Source organism: Dendrobates tinctorius, unplaced genomic scaffold (genome assembly GCF_039654945.1).
Source record: "Dendrobates tinctorius isolate UK_male_01 unplaced genomic scaffold, ASM3965494v1 ptg000057l, whole genome shotgun sequence".
Classification (NCBI taxonomy): Eukaryota; Metazoa; Chordata; class Amphibia; order Anura; family Dendrobatidae; genus Dendrobates; species Dendrobates tinctorius.
Genome location: NW_027361725.1, coordinates 12651977 through 12673609, shown reverse-complemented (window position 1 = coordinate 12673609; position 21633 = coordinate 12651977). Strand labels below are relative to the sequence as shown.

Here is a 21633-nt window from a genome sequence, read left to right as displayed (position 1 = left end):
GGTCCTTGGTAGTGCTTTCTAGCACAGGTACCTCCTGCCTAGTAACCGTGGTCCAGCACCGTCAGCTGTTCCTCGGTAGTGCCATTGGCTCTTGTAGCTTTTGATACCCATCTGGGTTCCAGCACCGTCAGCTGGTTCTCGGCAGTGTCTTTGGCACGGGGACTCCCTGTTGCCCAGCCTAGTTCCAGCACGCCTGCTGTTTCCGGGTAGTGTCAAGGTCACTATGCCACCAATCCGTTGTCCTGTTGTCTTGCGGCCGGGTTAGCCGACTCTACGGTGCCTGCAGTTTAGGTGACTCCTATGTGGGCTGCGGGAACTGGCACTGAAGGCTGGATCCGTAGTGCCAATAGGACAGCGACCCCCTGTAGGACTGTGGGTTTCGGTAACTGCGGCCGGCTTGCGGCCTGGCTACTTTGCTTTCAATGGGTACCTTCTGCTACCCACCCGGGTTCCAGCACTGTCTGCTGGTTCTCGCCAGAGCCTTTGGCCTAGGTGCCTCCATCTCGGTATCCGAGATCCAGCACCGTCAGCTGGTCCTTGGTAGTGCTTTTTAGCACAGGTACCTTCTGCTTAGTAACCGTGGTCCAGCACCGTCAGTTGGTCCTCGGTAGTGCCATTGGCTCTTGTTCCTTCTGCTACCCATCCGGTTGCCAGCACTGTCTGCTGGTTCTCGCCACAGCCTTTGGCCTAGGTGCCTCCATCTCGGTATCCGAGGTCCAGCACGTCAGCTTGTCCTTGGTAGTGCTTTTTAGCACAGGTACCTTCTGCTTAGTAACCGTGGTCCAGCACCGTCAGTTGGTCCTCGGTAGTGCCATTGGCTCTTGTTCCTTCTGCTACCCATCCGGGTGCCAGCACTGTCTGCTGGTTCTCGCCACAGCCTTTGGCCTAGGTGCCTCCATCTCGGTATCCGAGGTCCAGCACCGTCAGCTGGTCCTTGGTAGTGGTTTCTAGCACAGGTACCTCCTGCATAGTAACCGGGGTCCAGCACCGTCAGCTGTTCCTCAGTAGTGCCATTGGCTATTGTTCCTTCTGCTGCCACTACGGGTTCCAGTACTGTCAGCTGGTTCTCGCATGAAGACAACCACCAAGATACAGAACAAAAGACAGAAGAACAAGATGCAGAAGAAGCAAAAGCAGAAGAACAGAAAGCAGAAGAACATTAAGCATAAGACAAAAAATCAGCATAGAAGAAATCAAAATTATAAGCAGAAGAAGACTAAGCAGTAAAAGGGGGTGAGTCCGTTCCTCCTCGTGGTGCCCCTGGAAAATGCCTGCTGCTGCAGGCCAAACTGAACGCGGACAAATCCTGTTGTAAATCTTTTGTGACAGGCAGAACGTAAGGTGTAATCTTATAATTTTTATAGATAAGTACTACAGGAATGCCAGTCGCCATAAGAAAATGAAGAAAAAGAAGAATAGGAAGAAGATGAAGAAATAGCATATGAAAATTAATAATAGCTGAATAAGAAGAATATGAAGAATGGAAAAAAAAAAATTAATGGGAAGAAGGTGACGAAGAAGAAGATGTTTAAGGTGAAGAAAAAGTTGATGAAAAAAATGCTACTGCTGCGGATCATGAAGGAGAAAGTGTGGGAGAAGTACAAAAGAAGGTGAAAAGCATGGAAGTTGTGAAACATACATATCTGACTAAATATAAAAAAGTTAACATAGTCAATATCTTTTTAACTCCGAACGTCTTGAAAAAAAAAATTGGAATTAATGCTATGCCATGTGATTTGAATAAACCACTATGCTTTTAATGTCTCCTCCACCTCCTACAATACATTCTACATGATTCTTATTTGTTTTCAATTATGTAGAATTAGCCAACAAGGAAATAAAGGCCTTTTTTTAATTCCGATACCGGAAGTCCCATTGACTTGAATGGGACTTCTGGTATCGGAATCGGCGATACCCGATATTTTTTTCGTATCGGGCGATACCATCCGATACGATATTTTTGGGTATCGAACGGTATCGCTCAACACTAGTGATAATGATGAGCAAACGGGCCGGAGAAGTGAGCAGTGAAGTATGTGGAAGTGAATAAAATTTGAGTATAATTCAATTACACTCCTATATTTTCATTCACCTCTAGTCAGTTGGTAGTAAATGGCAGAAAGGTTATACATGTTGCTAATAAACCTGTGTTTGTAGCTGTTGTATCTGTCCAGCCAAAATAATCTAAAATTTATGGGCATATTTTGGGAAAGTAAAAATGGGTAACCTTTGGCACTCAAAACATAACAGTTTGTTTTTGATTAAGAAAATCAATTTTTAATATCTTGATACTGGTAATTCACAGTCAAAATGTGAGAAACAACAGAAATAAATGTCCGTTTCAGCCTTTATGGCTTTTCTCGAGGATTTCTGTAGGTAGAGTAGTCGGCATGTGCAGTGTGCACCAGGTAAGCGTAGCAATAGTGGTAATATTTTGGGTAAGGGTACATTTTCCAGCCAAGTTGTAGAATAAAGTGAAGATGTAAAATCTAAAAATAAGACTTTTCTGCCCTAGGACTTTGCCAGATACATGCCCACCAAGAAAAAAAAATAATGGTCACCTCTTCTTTTTCTTGATGATCCATCACTGATATTCTAGTAGTCCTAATTTTCTCCTGGGGAAAACTTAAAAAACAAAGGGATTGTTAAGGGATTCAGAAAGAGAATTGGAGGGATCCAATGGCTGGATATCCTTAAAGACAAAAATGTCCAGGAAGGATGGGAAATCTTGAAAAATGAAATTCTCAAAGCACAGTTGTTGACAATTCCGAAAAGAGGGAAGAATAGGAAGCATTTGAGGAAACCAGGATGGATGAACACAGAACTTAAGCACATGCTAAAAAGGAAGAAAAAAATGTTTATAAAATGGAAGGAGGGAGGCATATCTAAAGAAGAATATAATGCGGTCTGCAGAACCTGCAGAGCACAAATCAGATTAGCTAAAGCTGAAAATGAATTGAGGCTTGCAAGAGATGTCAAAAGCAATAATAAAGGATTTTGGGGATATGTCAAAAGTAAAAGAAAAGTCAAAGATGCTATAGGATTTTTACAGGATGAAAATGATGAAATGGTAAGACAGGATGTTGAGAAGGCTGAACTTTTAAATTCCTATTTTGCATCTGTTTTCTCTCAGAAAGGAAATGTAACATCAACTGTTATTCACTGTCCTATTAAGGGAATAGAAGAATCCAGGATATCTATAAACAGAAAGATAGTGAGGAAACACTTAGCTAACCTAAATGAATTCAAGTCTCCAGGTCCAGATGAATTACACCCCAGAGTACTGAAGGAGATAGCAGAAGAAATTTTGGAACCCCTCTCCATAATCTTTGAAAATTCTTGGAGAACAGGAGAAGTGCCAGAAGACTGGAGAAGAGCAAATGTTGTTCCTATCTTCAAAAAGGGGAAGAAGGTGGACCCAAGCAACTATAGGCCGGTGAGTCTGACTTCTATACCAGGAAAGATCTTTGAACAAATTATTAAACAACATGTATGTCAATACCTGGATAAGAATGAAGTGATTAAACAGAGTCAGCATGGGTTTGTAACTAATAAGTCATGTCAGACTAACTTAATTTCCTTCTATGACGGTATCACTGATTGGGTGGATCAAGGAAATGCTGTAGATATAGTATATCTTGACTTCAGCAAAGCATTTGACAAAGTCTCTCATACAATCCTTATTGAAAAAATGACTAAGTATGGAATGGACAAGGCAACTGTTAGGTGGATTCATAACTGGCTTAGTGATCGGACCCAAAGAGTGGTCGTAAATGGCTGCACATCCAGTTGGAAGAATGTCTCAAGTGGGGTACCACAGGGCTCTGTCCTGGGCCCTGTATTGTTCAACATCTTTATCAACGATTTAGATGAAGGAATTGAGGGTAAACTGATTAAATTTGCTGATGACACAAAGCTAGGAGGGATAGCTAATACTAGAGAAGAGAGAGAGAGAATTCAAAAAGATATAAATAAACTGGAGAAGTGGGCAGCAACTAACAGAATGGTTTTTAACACGAAGAAATGCAAAGTACTACATCTGGGCAATAAAAATGAAAAAAGCATATACAGAATGGGAGGAATAGGGCTAAGTGACAGCACATGTGAAAAAGACTTGGGTATACTAATAGATCACAGACTGAATATGAGTCAACAGTGTGATGCAGCAGCAAAAAAGGCAAATGCAATTCTAGGATGTATTAACAGAAGCATACAGTCTAGATCACGTGAAGTCATTATTTCCCTCTACTCCTCTTTGGTCAGACCTCATCTGGAATATTGTGTTCAATTTTGGGCACCACATTTTAAAAAAGACATCAACAAACTGGAGCAAGTTCAGAAAAGAGATACCAGAATGGTGACCGGTCTGCAAACCCTGTCTTATGAGGAAAGGTTGCAGGATTTGGGAATGTTTAGTTTGCAAAAGAGAAGACTGAGAGGAGACTTAATAGCTGTCTACAAATATCTAAAGGGCTGTCACATTGTAGAAGGATCAACTTTATTCTCATTTGCACAAGGAAAGACTAGAAGCAATGGGATGAAACTGAATGGGAGGAGACACAGATTAGATATTAGAAAAAACTTTTTGACAGTTAGAGTGATCAATGAGTGGAACAGGCTGCCACAAGAAGTGGTGAGTTCTCCTTCAATGGAAGTCTTCAAACAGAGGCTGGACAGACATCTGACTGGGATGATTTAGCGAATCCTGCTTTGAGCAGGGGGTTGGACCAGATGGCCCAGGAGGTCCCTTCCAACTCTACGATTCTATGATTAAAAATGCAATGGCTATAAACCTGCCTATTGGATGTAGCGAAGTCAAAATCAACTCTTTAATCAGCCTTGCCACATGACTTAGGATAAGAAGCCAAACCAGAAACTCCTTTTGCAGACACGTGTTTTGAGGATTTAGCCCCTTCTCAGTACAAAGTAGGAAGTCAGAGACCTCTTACCTAGCCTAATCAGACCACTTGATTTGCACTTTGTAGGGGTAAAGACCCCAAATCATGTGTCTGCACATGGAGTTTCTGGTTTGGCTTCTCATCGTAAGTCATTTTGACAATGTTCATTAAACGGCTGAAATTGACATTTAGGATTGCTACTTCCAGTAGGTGGCAGTAGATCTCAAGTCCTCTTTCTCTCTGGAGAGGCTACTTTCATATCTAAATTCTCATAGGAGCATTGCATGGCCTATAAGTCTCCTTACAACGGCACAAGCAGGGACAAATATGTATAAAAATCATCTGGTTCTAAAGAGATTAACATAACCATTGTTTTTTCCATTACTATTCTTCGGCTTGTTTTTCTTGCTGTGTGAGAGGATGCTTTATGTACTTATGTTTGACAAGCACACAGCACATCTATACATTCTGCTATTTCTCTAGCGTTAGCCTTAGCTACATTCTCGAACATTAATGAAACGTTTCCATTTTATATCGCCTTCCAGATTCTGTCATTACATAATGAAAACAACCAAAGGTAAATGCACAGTTCCTAAAAGCTTTCGATTTGTCGGGTATTTAGTCTGTCTTTGCGGCGCGGCACATGTAAATGCGTTAATTCTCTCCACGGACAGAGCCCTGAAAGGAGGAACATTCAAAACCATGAAACGCTTAATTTGCTGCATTCAGCTTTTATGAAATAGCCGCTCTCAGTATGACGGAAGGTTAATGCAGTCACTATTACTGTACATGACAGAAGGAACATTCAAACACTTTATACAAAAGAACTAAAGGAGCAGTAAGTGCGGGAAGAAAACCTTCAGCTTTCAAAAACTCAAACAAAGGAGAACCGGTCAAAAATGACCTGGTCAGTTGTAGACTGTATAAGGATTAACAAATACAAAATGAAGAAGTAAGAAGCAAAATGCCCCTGTTCAGACCTGAGAGGCATTGGCACTTCAAATCTACCTCAATCACTTGAAAATTGGTCATGGCACTTCTATAGCGGATGTGCACTCTTGTTATTAGTATGTAACTTTTTTACCTGGTGTAAATGCCGCTGTTCTCCTGAATCTGGCAAGGTTTTTCTTCTGTTCCTGCGCCTCTCCATTCGTGAGATATGGCCCTTTCTTTCCTGCATATAAATATGATCTTGTTGTACAACTGGGTGTGGTGCATATGAATACACTCAGAAATTTGAAGACCACGCCCACTTGCTTAACAGTACTAGATTTACAAACAGGAAGGAAGAGGCCATATCTCAGGAACGGAGAGGCGCAGGAGGAAAAGAAAAACATCGCCAGATTCAGGAGAACAGCGGCATTTACACCAGGTAAAAATAAATTAAATAAATAAATTATATATTTAGGGTATCAGACGGGTCCTCTTTAAGAGGTCCAAATACTAGTCATGATGATTGCACTTATGTCCAAATTCAGAACTGCTTATGTTATCTATAACGTGGACATTAAAGTAGATATTTTTGGAATTCACACTATTTGTTATGATAACTCTGTCCTGGCAAATCACAAGAAACTAATATTCCAAACGGCACTGAACATAAGGAACTTCCAAAAGTTACATATCATGGCAGTGGGACTTGGAAAATGAAAAGAAAAAAGAAAAGATGTAGGAGACTGGAGATTTAGAAGTGAAGGGAAGTTGCCTCAATCTCAAGTTTATCTATGCCATATACCGCTCAAGAGTCTTGTGGTGATGCTCCCGGCCTATGGGACACAGTCAAGCCAAGAATAGGACCAGCCAGCATGACTTTTCAGGACAGCGGCTCCACCTGAGTGACTTATTACTGCCATCTGAATACAGAGTTCAAAATGATCCTCATTTATCCTGAATCTTTCAGAAGATAGAAGATCCTCATTGTGAACCTATTCCTGGCCTAAATAGCAGGATGGTGGTGATTTGAGGTGCCTAAATTCTGCTGATAGGTTTCTTTTTTTTTCCACCCCCTGATTGTGGGTTTGCAAGTCAAAATTCAATCTGAAGATAAAGTATTCCAATATCAGGCATCTGGGAAACTTTGGCAGGCTTCTATAGTGTTAGGAAGATTTGTCAACTCTTTTTGGAATGCAGAAGGTCTTGCCTTTTCCAGAAGTTCTAGCAGAGTCACCACATATGCCCTTAAAGGGTTTTTTTTTCTTTTATTTCTGATGAAAGTCTGCAGTCATTCCATGTAACTGCAGACTTCTTAATCCTAACCCCGTGGATAACGAGAGCGGGCGACCACATTCCAGCTGGACGTATTCAACCTTACTCAATGAAAGTGAATTGTTACTGCAGACTTTCATCATAATCCTGGAAAACCCCTTTAAAGCTAGTCTTCCTCCAGATTTCACAGTATACTCCCAAATGCTTGTTATGCTTTTTCTCAAGGACACCCTCCAGGCAATTGATGCACCGTATTGTGCCTAGTGCCGCACCTGAGGGCGGCGCATGGCACTGGCATTCTCTCGGCTCAGCCCCCTCAGGCACTGCACTAGAAATAACAAAGTTTATCAGTTTAGTCTGCATTATAGTAAAAACAAACCCCATAGAAACAATCGAATGTCTAAAGTCACCTGCCGAAACAGCCTCATATTTCTGCTAAAACCTATAGTTGCAACATGGGAATCCTTGAGTTTTTTGAGATTCCACTTGGAAGGTCACAATTTATTCGCCCCTGTAAACATCTTTTTATCTATTTCACTTACAAGCCACATAGTAATGTCTAGGTGTCATGATCCATGCTGGATCATGACAGATAAAAGCACATGTAACCTTTTTTTTTCTCCTTAAGCTGTGTGCTTAAGTTTGGTTTTGCCCCCGGTGGCCATTAGGATTATTACACAGTGGTGTTTTTTGTTCTAGTTTGCCCCCGGTGGGGGTGAGCATCATTGCACTCTGGCTTCTTTAGTTTAGTGCATGTGATTATAAAGCAGGTGTGATTGCTGGCTCTTACCTATAAAAGAGTGTCAGGTGTTGCAATCACTGTTGGTGATAATGTTCATTTCAACCATCCTTGGTGGAGGAAGGAGCTGGAGAGCGTTCCTCGCGGCTCTGTCTTAGCCCTGGTGTGAAAGGAATCATAGGGAATTTCCTTGTAGCTCTTATAGAGCTTGGTGTCAGCGATTCAAGAGGAGAGCTGCATGCTGGTGGTGGACTCTGTTGCCAGGAGCAAGTGCAACAGAGTAAAGCTAAGTGGTGTTTCCCTGTTTGTGTTTTTCCTTAGTGTGTATTAGTGCAGTGGTGGGGCCAGTGCCTGCGCCACCCAGCTCCCTAGCAAGGGATAGGAGTAGGGTGTGCTAGGGTGACAGGTCCCTGATCGGCGCCCGGTGCAGAACCGGCATAGGGAACGTTAGGAGCGTTAGGGACACTGACTCAGGGGAGTACAGGAGGTCTCCACATCCCCTTTCCCTATCGCAGGGACCACCGTTGTAACTGTTTCCCTACCCCTTGTCTTGTTGTTTTAGTTACCGGCCTGTGAGCCGTGTCACACAGGACAGTATCACGTGCCGCGTCTTGTTACCGGCCTGCTGGTCGCGTCACAAAGGACGGGTACACGTTACACTAGGGCTGGGGTAAGCGCTAACAAAAGTACCAAATTTATCAGCAATAGATGGTATTAAAGGTCATCACATGACTATATTTTGCAATTTATGAATTAGTTTGTGCCATAAATTGCACTACAATATTACATTATGATCCCGATGCTGGCAATTCCCTGTTAGCAGGCACTGCAAGCTTTTATGACAAGTTTTATTTTAAGAGGTTAACCAAGATTAGGATCCACAAGGATCAGAGGTTAAAGAAGAACAGGTAGCATGAACTGAGACTTTGACCATTGCAATCACAGTGCCCTGAAATCGCCTATTTGTTCATTACAACTACTAAGAGTTTGCGCCTTCAAAGAATTAATACTACCAAGTTGTGTCTTAAAAAGTGTTGTCAATTTTGACCAAGTTCTTTTTTTTATTACATTGGTATACAAAAATGGTATATAAAAATAAAAACCAAATACTATGACCCCCCCCAGTGGTCAGCCTTAATCTGTGGGGGAATTTGAGGATGTGATGCAAGGGTGCATTGTGTCCATTCTTTCTGTAGATCTGAATGAAGGACCAATCTTATAACTTAAAATGCCCTAATGTGGTATTTAACCACCAGAACGGTGGTTGACCCACCATAATACATCTACAAGATACAGGGAATGAGGCTCTAGAGCAGAGCAGGCCAAACTACGACCCATGGGCCACATCAGGCCCTATCGCTGTTCCACTACAGCCGGTGGATCAAGACAGCTGAAGGGCTGAAACTGTGGCCTATGGGCCGCTCTATACCCTTGCCCACAGCACGCTCGCTGACTGCTATCTGCATCCTCAGGAATGCATTTTGTTTTTATGACGTTCACTTTATGGAGGAAACATTTTGATATTTTGAAAGTTCAGATTTTTTTTCAGGTACAGTGACGCCACATATTTATACATTAAAAAAAATATATAGATTTGGAAAAGTGGAAATTTTGTTTTTTTTTTATGGATTTGGTTTTTGCTTTCTTATACTTAGTTTGAAAATAGTAAAAAAAAAAATCCTAAAATGACAATAAAATAAAATCCGAAAGTGATCACAAGTTAATTAAAAAAAGTAAAAAAAAGTTGAAAACTTCATATATTCTAAAAAATAATTCATAAAAAAATCAATCTCCCACTTTTCCAACTGTATAGTTTTTTTTATTTCACTTTTTTTGTTTTTATGAAAAGTATTCATATTTGGTGTCACTGCACCTGTAAAAAAAAAATCTCAAAATATCCCAATATTTCCTACAGTGAAAGATGTAAAAATATGGCAGAATTTCCATATTCTAATTCATTATGTAGTGCCATTAAAACCTAAAACATGTCCGAGAAAAACAAAAATAAATAAAACAAACTAAAAAAAATCATACAATGGAAAAATGTTAAAAAATGTTGTCGATTGAAGACGGAAATAAGAAATAAAAAACGAAAAGGAAGTGGAAAAATAAAGATAAATCAAGAAGTGGTTAAGAGAAAAATACTTGTACAGGTAGCAAAGATCTTTTATTATTGGAGCAAGTCTCTTCCTGTCCTTTTCTTATCTTTTTTTTTATTTTCGGCATACAGCAATCAAATGGATGAGAGGATGATGATTGCCGGCTCCAGACGAGACATCGTCCTGCCTGCTGATCTATAGGGTGCGAAAAACAGCGGCCAATTCTGCATGCATAAAACAACTGATCTGTATCTGAATGCACCCTACTTGTACTGTACTTTACATCTACTGCTTTCATCTCGACGATGCAAGTTTTTTCCGATGGAAGTTAATCTTAAAATGTAATTAAATTTTTTTAGGTCTTTAAATTGCAAACCTGCCCGTCGTATCTCCGGCTCTGCGCAGCATGTCCGTAACTAAAAAATCAATTCCTGGTGAGTAGGAAGGAATGATTACCCTTTCCGGAATGCTTCTCGATGCTTTAGTACATGCCTTACAATCTTGAGACAACTAAATAATGTGCTCATTAAATTGTTATTGTACTGTTTAGCTTATGGGATCACCTGCTTAAGTCCCAAGCGATACGCCAGTATTCGGTCCACGGCGTCCGGGTTCATCTGAGTCCATTGTAAGCCATAGGAGTAGACACTGGCTTTGCTTTGCCATAGAGGGTTGTAGGTATCGTAGTAGAATTCGGGGGGGTAGGCCTTCCCTGGATAAATAGACACACAAAGAGACAATGTTATGTGTGCACGCATATTAACAAATTAGTCAAAAATTTGTGTCCTCTTTGCCTGGTCTTAAAATGACCAGAACAGAGATCTACCAGAGTTGGAGGTGTCACGATAGGTGGGCTGCACTGTGGAAATTAAGGAGCTTTGGGGTTGAAAATAGGGTCTTTAATTATGACAAACGCATTTTGGTGCGAAAAAGCACCTTTTTCAAGGTAAAAATAACACTGAAAAAGGTGCCGAAACGAGTTGAGAAAAATTAAAAACCCTGTTTTGATCCTCAAAGTTCCTTCATGGTCACAGCATAGCCTGCCGATCATAACACCTCCAACTCTGGTAAATGTACATGTTGAAGACCTGTCTCCTCCAGCCACACTTTTTAAGGTGTTATGCCATTACACCTCTTTCACATCCTCTTTATCCCACATTATTACCCTATACTGTGCGCTTCTGTCTGTATTCAGATTTTTTCAGAATAGATCTCTGGCAGAGTCACCTTATATTACAACGTCTTCCTAATGCCCTATTCTGGGGCGCAGAGCATTCTGAGGTCCTAACCGTTCCTATATCTTATAAAGAGACTAATGATATATATGACTTATCAACAATTTGGAACACTTAAACCCACCTCTAAGGTTCTCAAGAATGCTCCAAAATGCCCAGAAACACTCCTAAATAAACTATTTAGGTAAACTAAGGTATGGTTCAACTACACCCTGTAGAAATTAGACATTTTTTTTAAATTTAAAATTAAAATTTGACAGCGCCGTCAAATTTTTCACAACGATTCGATTTATGGTGAATGGATTTATCACAAATTGAAAGCACTGTAAGGTGCAAAGCTTAAATACACACTAATCTTCTCAATTGTGGTGCTATCACACAGTATCTGTAGAGCTTCTAAAGTGTTTATGGCCTTCTCTCACTATTTCCATTGCTGAGCTCTGACGCTGTCTCTCACTATCAAGATTCTTCGCAATACAGCTGCTGCACTCCCTGCCTTTGCTTTTATACAGGCTATTATATTCCTGTCTGATTGGCTGTGATATACCATGTGATGTGATAACTGTAAGGCATTATAGGCATGTCTACTCTGTTGAGCCCGGGGTCATGTGAGTCTTTTATGTCTGATGCAATCTTCTGAAACAGAAGGCATAGACTAATACAAAATCTGAAGAATCAGTTAGCCATGAAAAGGTATCAACCACTGAGGACTCTATTTTTCTGTCTACTGGCTAACACGGTACAAAGATATACATCTTTCCTGTGAAAAATTTAGACAAATTCAAATTGCATCAAATTGATTTGCTCTTCTTTAATAAAGTTACCCCTTTTGTGTTTAGGATTGCAGGACAGTCCAGGCAAAATCCGGACTATTGGCAAGTATTGACTCCCTATGACAGATTTTTCATTGGCGTCTTCAAGTTGCGCCCATGGCCCTATGAACCTCTAACTAGAAGACACAATTAAAGGGTTTGTCCAGAACTGAGATGGTGATAATCTTTAATTAGGATAAGTCATCAATATCTGATCAATTGGTATCAGAAACCTGGCATACCCCTGATTAGCAATCACCAGAAGATATATGGAGTTGGAACACTTCATCTCTGTGCTCTTGTGTAGTGGTAATCCAGGGTACTGCAGCTCAGGCCACATTCACTTCCATAAGACTTAAGCTGCAGTACCTGAGAACAGCCACTACACAGTGTACAGGGCTGTGGTTTTCCAGCTCCCTACACTGAACCTCTAGTGACCGCAGGACTGATAAGAGGGGGAAACATTTGTCGGACCGATCAATATCTTAGACCTGGACAAGGCCTTTAAGATTTTAACATGACCAACAAAAAAAAACAGCCAAAGAGTCCCAGGTGCAGGAATATCCCAATAATCTATCTGCAATCGACCATTACACTGCCGATTGCACTTACTGATTTCTTCACCCCAAGGAAACGGGTTAAATGACACATTAAGCTCCATTACATCTGTTCATTGCTCCCTATCAGGGGACATTTTAGCCATTGAAGTAGAAGAGTACAATAACCTCTTGCATTTTGATTAACTTTTAAGTGAGCACCTTGTATCTTAAGGGAAAATAAAAGGCAGTGCAGATGCATCCCCCTCCTCCCCCTCTTGTCTAATAATTTTACTGTTACATCAAATGGATGATTGTAATAAAGTTTTTGTGCAGAGAGGGAAAGGGACACTACCGACTTCTGGAAGCTGAGGAAGTTTTCCATTTTTCTTTCCTATGTACTTGGTTTATACCATCTTTTGAGTCTGCGTTTATGTTCCATCCTTTGGTTCCTATTTGTTTGTTGGTTGACGGGTGATTTGAGTTTATATCGATTTAATTCAAACACTGGATGCTATAATTGAGATAATCTGGCCTCTTTTAGGCACCGTCCATCGATTGAATTAGTCGGATTGACGGTAGTTTGATGCACTATTAGCTTAAAAGCTCTTTTAGCAAGAAATTACTGGGAATATTACTGCAGAATCCGAAGGTGTAAGAACATTTACAACGGCGCACTAAAAGCTGAATCCATTGAACGGGGAAATTCTCTGCGGCCGGATCATCCAGGGAAATCTTGATTAGGTCAAATTTAATAGGTTTTTTCAATGTGCCATATGGAAAAATAAAAAAGTATCTTCATGTATTCAGGCCAAATATCACTCTAATAATGGGTCCGGGTATCACACCCAGGCCGGGGTGCCCGAGAGTCCCAAAGGCCCTGTGCTATGACACAATACCCTAGTGTTATCTAATTATTAGTCTCTTTACTTTTTTTGTTAACAACATTTCAGAAACTTGCTTTATACTTACTGTAGACATAAGTAACTATTTTCACAAAAAGATTTCCATTTGAAAATGTTGTGGGCAAGTTCTGTGACATGTACAAATTGCTGTGAAGGAAGAAGTGAGCTGTGCCCATCAATTATTCTGACTGATGGATTTTGTGCTTTTTTATACTCTATTCGATGAGATGACTCATTGTATATGTCACTATGCATGCCTACAACATTCTTCAATAGAAGTCAGAGTTCATTGTGCAGGAAGGGAGAGGAAGTGAGCTGTAACCATCACTTATAATGCCTCATGGATTCTGTGCTCTGTGAAGTGTATAAATTACTGTATAGGAAGAGGGAAGCAGTAAGCTGTGATTAGTATTACCCATTATGACAAATGGATAATGCTATTAAATACTATAATCCAGTCTGTGATTAAGAGATAACTTATTCTACATATCACAGTTCATGCCCACAACACTAATCCATAGAAGCCAAAGTACATTGTGCTGGAAGGGAGAGGAAGTGAGCTGTAAACATTACTTATTATGACTCATGGCTAGTATAATCCTTTCTGCATACTGAATGCTATAGGAGAGTGTTGTGGGCAGTGTCGGACAGGGGTGCCAAGGGCCCACCAGTAACATTGACTTTAGGGGGGCTGCTTTTCACCTGCATACAAATATCACACTACCCTCATTCACAAATGTACCTATATCTCTATATAATAATAAACTGGGTAGTTTGGTGAATGAGTGATGATATACTGCATTTTTCTGTACAGAGTGAATTATGCCAAGTATTGACCATACAATGGGGTTGGGGGCCCACATCTGCACAGGGGCCCACCGGGGGATTCTCCTATTACCCTGTGGGCCAGTCCGAGCCTGGTTGTGGGCATGCTCTGTGACATGTTTAAATGACTAAAAATAGATGAACCTGAGGTACACAAGTACGATGTAGATGCAAGTAATCTGAATGTGTACGGCACCAACGTTTTGGCCGTGTGGCCTTCATCAAGGTAATTATCTGTATGACAGGATGTGGGTATGATGGTGTTGACAGATGATGGTGTTGACAGGGAGCAGGGATGAACCGCTGAGATGATGAGGTGTACCTGCAGCTGCTCAGCCATTAAGCCCCCAGCAGGGCGCAGTGTTTGTGCTGATGTTATACCAGAAGAGGTCTGGACTCTGCTCAGCAGAGCGTTGGTGACTTTCCTGCCCGCTGCTCATCATCATTCAGCCCCCCGCTCTGTAATGTTACGGGGTCTCCACTTCATGGCTTAGTTGCTGCAGCTCCTTCCACGCCTCAATAATATCACTCACAGGTGATGGGGAAAATTTCGAAGGAAGAAATGTCATGGACAGATTTGTTTCCCCTGCGGCACCTATTACAGGACTGCGCCGGTATTAGTGAGCGTGCACCACTGGCCGTTCTGTCACATGTTAGCAAAGGCAGACGGCATGGCGGGGGGCCAGAGGTTATACATGTGGGGGCAATGTGACCAGATGTTTTATACTGGGGAGCTGGATGTTATTCACCGGAGGCAAAGGTTCATATGTTTTACACGGGGGGGAGGGAGGGACTGGATGTTATAAACAGGGAGGGTGAGAGGCCAAATGTTATACACAGGGGGAAGGGGGGTGATGGGCCAGATGTTATACACATGGAAGGTGAGGGGCCAGATATTATATACAGGTGGTGATAGGCCGGACGTTATACACAGAGGAGGTGAGGGGCCAGATGTTACACACAGGCAGTGATTGGCCGGATGTTATACACTGGGGGCGAGGGGCCAGATGTTATACACATGGAGGGTGAGGGGCCAGATATTATATACAGGTGGTGATAGGCCGGACGTTATACACAGAGGAGGTGAGGGGCCAGATGTTACACACAGGCAGTGATTGGCCGGATGTTATACACTGGGGGCGAGGGGCCAGATGTTATACACATGGAGGGTGAGGGGCCAGATATTATATACAGGTGGTGATAGGCCGGACGTTATACACAGAGGAGGTGAGGGGCCAGATGTTACACACAGGCAGTGATTGGCCGGATGTTATACACTGGGGGCGAAGGGCCAGATGTTATACACATGGAGGGTGAGGGGCCAGATATTATATACAGGTGGTGATAGGCCGGACGTTATACACAGAGGAGGTGAGGGGCCAGATGTTACACACAGGCAGTGATTGGCCGGATGTTATACACTGGGGGCGAAGGGCCAGATGTTATACACATGGAGGGTGAGGGGCCAGATATTACATACGGGCGGTGATGGGCCAGATGTTATACATGGGGGCAAGGGGTCAGTTGTTATACACAGGGGATGGTGCGAGCGGCCAGATGTTATATACATGAGGGGATGGGCTGGATTTTATACACTGGGGCGGTAAGGGACCGGATGTTATAAACATGGTGGGTGAGGGGCAGGATGTTATACACAGGGGGGGTAAGGGACCGGATATTATTTACGGGGGGGGATGAGGGGCCAAATGTTATACAAAGGGGGCAATAGGACTGAATGAAAAACCTGAATTCAATGATTAAGACATGTGTCTTGATACTGTAGCACATATTGTGAATTTCATCCTCTGCTAAATGTGGGAGCAGGAGACCCATTTTCTGCAGAAATGGACACCTATCTAACAGAAATGTATAATAAATAGTAATGAGTGAGTATACTCATTGCTTGGGTTTTTCCGAGCATGCACTGGTGTCCTCCGAGTATTTTGGCGTGCTCGGAGATTTAGTTTTCCTCGCCTCACCTGCATGATTTGCGGCTGCTAGACAGCCTGATTACATGTGGGAATTCCCTAACAAACAGGCATTCCACACATGTATTCAAGCTGTCTAGCAGTTGCAAATCATGCTGCTGCATTGACAGAAAGTAAAGCACCCGTTACACATAACGATGTCCCAGCGATCCCACCAACGATCCGACATGGATGGGATCGCTGGGACATCGTTAGACTGATCGCTGGTGAGCTGTCACATAGACAGCCCCTCCAGCGATCAGGACCAGTGAGCAAGCTGGTTTCCAATGTAAACGGCGGGTATCTAGGAGCCGCGCGGCTCTTGGTTACCCGCTGTTTACCTTGGAAACCAGTGCACACGCTGCTTTCCAAGGTAAACAGCGGGTAACTAAGAGCCGCGTGGCTCCTAGATACCCGCTGTTTACATTGGAAACCAGCGTGCAACGTCGCTGATCATTGCTCTCCCGCTGCCACACGCAGCGATGTGCGCTGGCCAGCGGGAGACCAACGATCAAAAAACGGCCCAGGACGATCCTGCATAATCAGCGATACCCGGCAGGGGGGCCGGTTGCTGATCCAAGTCAAAATCAGCGATCTCGCTGGTGAGATCACTGTGTTTGACGGGGCCTTAAATCTCCGAGCTCGCCAAAATACTCGGAGGTCACCCGAGCCAAGAGTATACTCGCTCATCACTAATAATAAAGTTTATTTGATTAGTAAGTGAAATGTATGAAATAGAAATAGCAGAAAAATTTTCTTCCAGCATTGGGAGTGATGCAATCTGTTAATGTGCCCGCAGACCCCCGGTATGGACAAACACTCTAGCTGATGGCTCATTCCTGAAAATGGGCTTGGTGCTTTGTGGCTTTTTGCAAGTGTGATCATGTAAGTCATAAGTGTACAAGTCCAACAACCCAGCGCAGCCTCTGAACTACCTTAGCATAATGAAGATGTATTTTTAGATTTGCTTAACCTTCACTTACTCCGAAAGTCTGAATTAAATGCGAGATCAAAAAGGAAGAAAATAACTTTCTTCAGAAAACATGTCCTTGTTTAGCATATTAGAAATGCCTGCAGCTCTGCAGCGCTGGTGTGATTCCTGACAAGGAGACTAACACTCAGTGTGATCAGCTGGGAAGCGGTGATGCTTCAGGCAGAGCTGCAGATTCTCCTCTCTCCGTCATTTCCTTCGTCAGTCCTGCAGAGCACACAGTCATCGAAGAAAAAAAATCCCCATTCCCTCTAGATCTCGGTGATAAATCTATACTCATCACCCTAGGATAATATTTCTGTCACATTTTGGAAATAGGACCAAAGGATGGAATTATTATAAGAACCATGATTACCACTTACGAACATACTAAACAAGAGGAAGATGGTCAGCTTCTTGGATACCTGTATCCACCACTAGGGGGCAGGCCTGTATGCAATATAACTATATACAGCTCCCCTCTAAACATAACCTTCTTGTTTGGGATTGAACCTCAGTGCCACTCATTTGCACAGTGTTACTGACATATCATGATACCAGCACCAGTCCCTGCTTCCTTCTGTAATAGCTGCCTCTTTTTCCCGTTGTCTATAGCGGGTTTTCCAAGTAACTTTGCAAACTCCTATGATAACATCACCCAAAGACTTTTAAGGTTAGCTCAGACAGCTATGTGATCCCTGAGTATTTGTGGAGCTTTGCTATCAGTTCTATTTGAATTTCTGGAGCTTACCTCATCATTTGGCTAGTCATCTCTTTTGTGCAAACTTCTGTTTGTTTATCTTCTATTTGCATTTAATTTAAGGTCAGAGCTGCTGATAACCATTTGTTTGCTGTAAACTCTTCACTGGAGCTGTTCACCCTATAAAGTTGCTGCCACATTAAAAAATCTTTTCTAAAAGCCAATATCCTGTTTGCCTGTTAATTGCTTCTTTGCTTTCAGTTTTATGTGAATTTCTGGTGTTTAGCCACCTGAGAGAAACAGATGGTGAGAGAGTCATGCTTTTAGCAAACTTCTGCTAGTTTATCATCTATCTCCTTTTACTTTCTTATTTGCAGATAAGCATTTGCTTGCTTTAAGCATAACAAACTCTTCACTGGGGCTGTTCACACAACAATGCTGCTGTAGATGCAGTGTGTAATCTTTTTTTCAAGAAAGTATATGGTTTTCCTGTTCATCAGTCCTGTTTGCGGATAAACATTTGTTGATTGCCATTGTCAACTGACTCCATGCAACTCTGCCATTAACCATTTACTTGCTAGCAATACTTTTTCAGTTCCTGCAGATATTCACAGTCCTGGCTCTGTGTCTTCTTGTCTACTTGCTTTTCTGCTCCTCACTGATCTACATGCCATCTGGCACGCCCCTTCCCCTGTACCATCGCTTTCAGTCCTTGATGCTCATCCTGACCTACAGCTTGAAGAATTCACCTTACTCGGTGAGCCCTTAAGACATAAGACTAATATACTTTAGAAAAACAAGCCCTTGTGTGGTTAAGCCTATTGGGGGAAAAAAAGAGTTGTTCTTGGAAAAAATGGAAGAAAAAGCAAAAGGGCAAAAATGCTCATGATGCACAGCAGTCTATATCTCTGCTACACCATGCATTGTAACTGAGCTACTAACCTCGCCAACATTTTAAAGCATAACGGCGCTAGCAGATCATTAATTTTCTTTACACAGCTAATACGTTTCAGTAGAGTCTGCTGTTATCCACATGTAACATCAATTTATCTTCTAATTGTTCTCAATTTACTGCTTATCGTGCGAAACATCCCTTCAGATATTCCGCCTTCATGCTAGGTCGCCAATTACAAGTGAAACAAATGACGCAGAATAATGTTATATATTAGTTATAATTTAAGAGGCGAGACCCTAAAAAATCCAATTTCCTGACAGGGAGAATGTCTCCAGTAGTATTTTTTCTCCTGATGTTGTAGTTTAGTTTTTACTATAGGTCATAAAGTTTATATTTCTATTCATCCGTCATGCAGTTTTTGTTGCCGAATTAGTCTCTGATCCCTTACGCGGTATGAAGATACTTGGTTCTCTTTTATCTGAAAAGTTTTAGTTTTTGAGGTTTTAAGTTGGTAGTAAAGTTTTCCCAATAGTTACAGTGCTGTGCAAATTAATTGGGACAAAGCCTTTTTTTAAGTAAAATTGTAAGTTGGTTTCCAGTCATTGATTCAAATCACTGTATCAGTTTGAATTAAAAATAAAAATCATCCTTGAATCTAAATATCAAGTTCCATCATCATCCTTCATGAGCGCATATTGCTGGGAAAAACATTCACCAAGTGTTATTACCAGAGGAGGTTGGCACCCTATGCCCCCGCTCATCGATGGCTGTCCCTTCTACCCCCATGTGATCCTGTATGGGATGGGGGATGGGAAGGGAACTGCCATGTGCGCCTACCATTCAGAGGGATTGATTCTCATGTGCCTGACTCCCAAACCCTGGTACCATGCTGGGTGAACTGAAACATCTACCAGCTAAATAGTCTCTTAATAAAAGGGGAAACGTGTCGAGTGTTCCTCAGAGCTCTTAGTTCTATGTTCTATGCGCTTAGTTCTATGTTTGTGATTGATCTCTAATAGCGCATATCTTTATACTTTGAATCTTCCATGAGTGATTTTTTTATAGCTATTTTTCATACACGTACTCATTGCGTTATATTTGGGACGGTGCAATATCATGTTCTGCATCTTTTATATCAAATTGTTTGCTATTATGTATGATTGCTAGACACCCCCAATTTGTATTTCACTCCTTTACTTCCCAATATATTTATTTTTTTGGCACACATGTAGCATATGTCGACATCTTTAGGGAAAATAATACTTAGGATGCCACCTCTGCTGTCAGGCAGGGCACAGGCAAGGGAAATTTGTCCTCCTTCCCATAACAATTGGCTGATATCCTACTGCCTATGAATCAGCACTAATGCACTTTATCAAATTGATGGCAGAAACACTGTATGTCCAAATATTTCTGCAAAAGAAATCTATGTTTGCAGTATAAATCAAGCCAATTTTTGGCCCTATTTGCATTCTCCCAGGCTGATGACTGTATACCTTTCCCCTCCCTATGCCCCCATCCCATACAGGGTCACATAGGGATTAGAAGGGACAGCCGTCGATGAGCGGGGGGGCCAATGCGCAGGTTTTAGGGTGCCAACCTCCACTGGTAGGTAGGAACAGTCTAGCAATCTGATAGGACCCAAGAGGTGCCTGAACCTATCTTTTCCGTTTTAATGGTGATAGTGGTCTCTTTTTAAATCACTAATTTCACACTAAGTCAAGACTTTAAATAAAGGTTACATTTAATAAGTACAGTATTTTACACGGTGAATCAATTTCTCTTTCATATCTGTACAGAGAATATCTCTTTATCTGTGACATAAGCGTTAGATATCCATAAAGGGGTTGTACAGGAAATCTATAAATGACTGCTGGAGCGCAACAGCTGATACCTGGAGCAGCATATGGCTGAAATCCACAGTATGCTCAGCTAGAACACTACAATTCTGTACACCACAAAGTGGCTGTTCTTAAGTAATGCACCCAAACTTCCATTGAAGTGAATGTGCGCTTAGTTGCAGTACCTAAGAATGGTCACTATGCGGTTGCTGTAGAATGTACTGTATAATAGAGCTTACCTGTCACCAGAAAACTGCACCGTCCAGATCCAGCTTCATTAATTATGCTGCAGTTGTATGTACCATAATTTTCCCTGGAGTGGATATTCACCGTCAGCTCCGTGTAATCCTGCGAGTCGAATTGTCCTTTCTCTAACAGTTTGCTCCCCAGTCTCCATTCATACATAAGAACTCGGGTAGGGTAAGCTCTCAAGACCCTGCAATTCATGGTGACACTGGTGCCTAAACCTTGTCTAATTTCCAGAAAGGTCGGTTCAACAGCCGGGGGATCTGCAAGACAGAAATAATCAAATATTAGCCAAAAAAATCAAGCATCATTTGCCCCAAAAACTATTGTATCATCTTTTTTATTTTGTATTTAAAATCTATCTCCAATTTTTAGGTGATCATATAAAAAATAAAATATCTTAGTAAGCATTTTCTGCAAGAAAATACTTAGCCTACTGACTTTTGTACACAGCTCCTATACAAAGTCATGTACCTCCATTGGTAAAGAAGATATTCAAAACTTGGTCGTAGTCTGAGCTTGCTTTTATGTGTTATTACAGATCTCTTATCTTTTTGCCCCTCTTTTTGCTAGAAGAGGGGGCAAACAGAAGTGGCAAAAGCTGTTGAGACACTTTAGGTTACTTTTGGCAAGACATGTGTGCGTGCTCAAAAGGCAAAGAGGAGTGAACCACTCTGACACTTCTTTAGGAACAAGAGGATTGAACATATTGATATACAGTACATCAGCCTAATTCTTCTTTTTGTCCCTATACAGTTAG

The 21633-nt window shown here is 41.8% G+C and overlaps 1 protein-coding gene across 2 annotated transcripts in view; it reads right to left on the bottom strand.

The window, feature by feature from the left end:
- Positions 1-21633, bottom strand: part of MDGA2 (MAM domain containing glycosylphosphatidylinositol anchor 2) — a 1066479-nt gene that overhangs the window by 87188 nt on the left and 957658 nt on the right. For both annotated transcript variants that reach the window (XM_073577764.1, XM_073577765.1), the window contains exons 9-10: positions 20867-21136; positions 10505-10653 (exon numbers count right to left, since the gene is read on the bottom strand). In XM_073577764.1, the coding sequence (XP_073433865.1) occupies positions 10505-10653; positions 20867-21136 (419 nt within the window). The remainder of the gene's footprint in view (positions 1-10504; positions 10654-20866; positions 21137-21633) is intronic.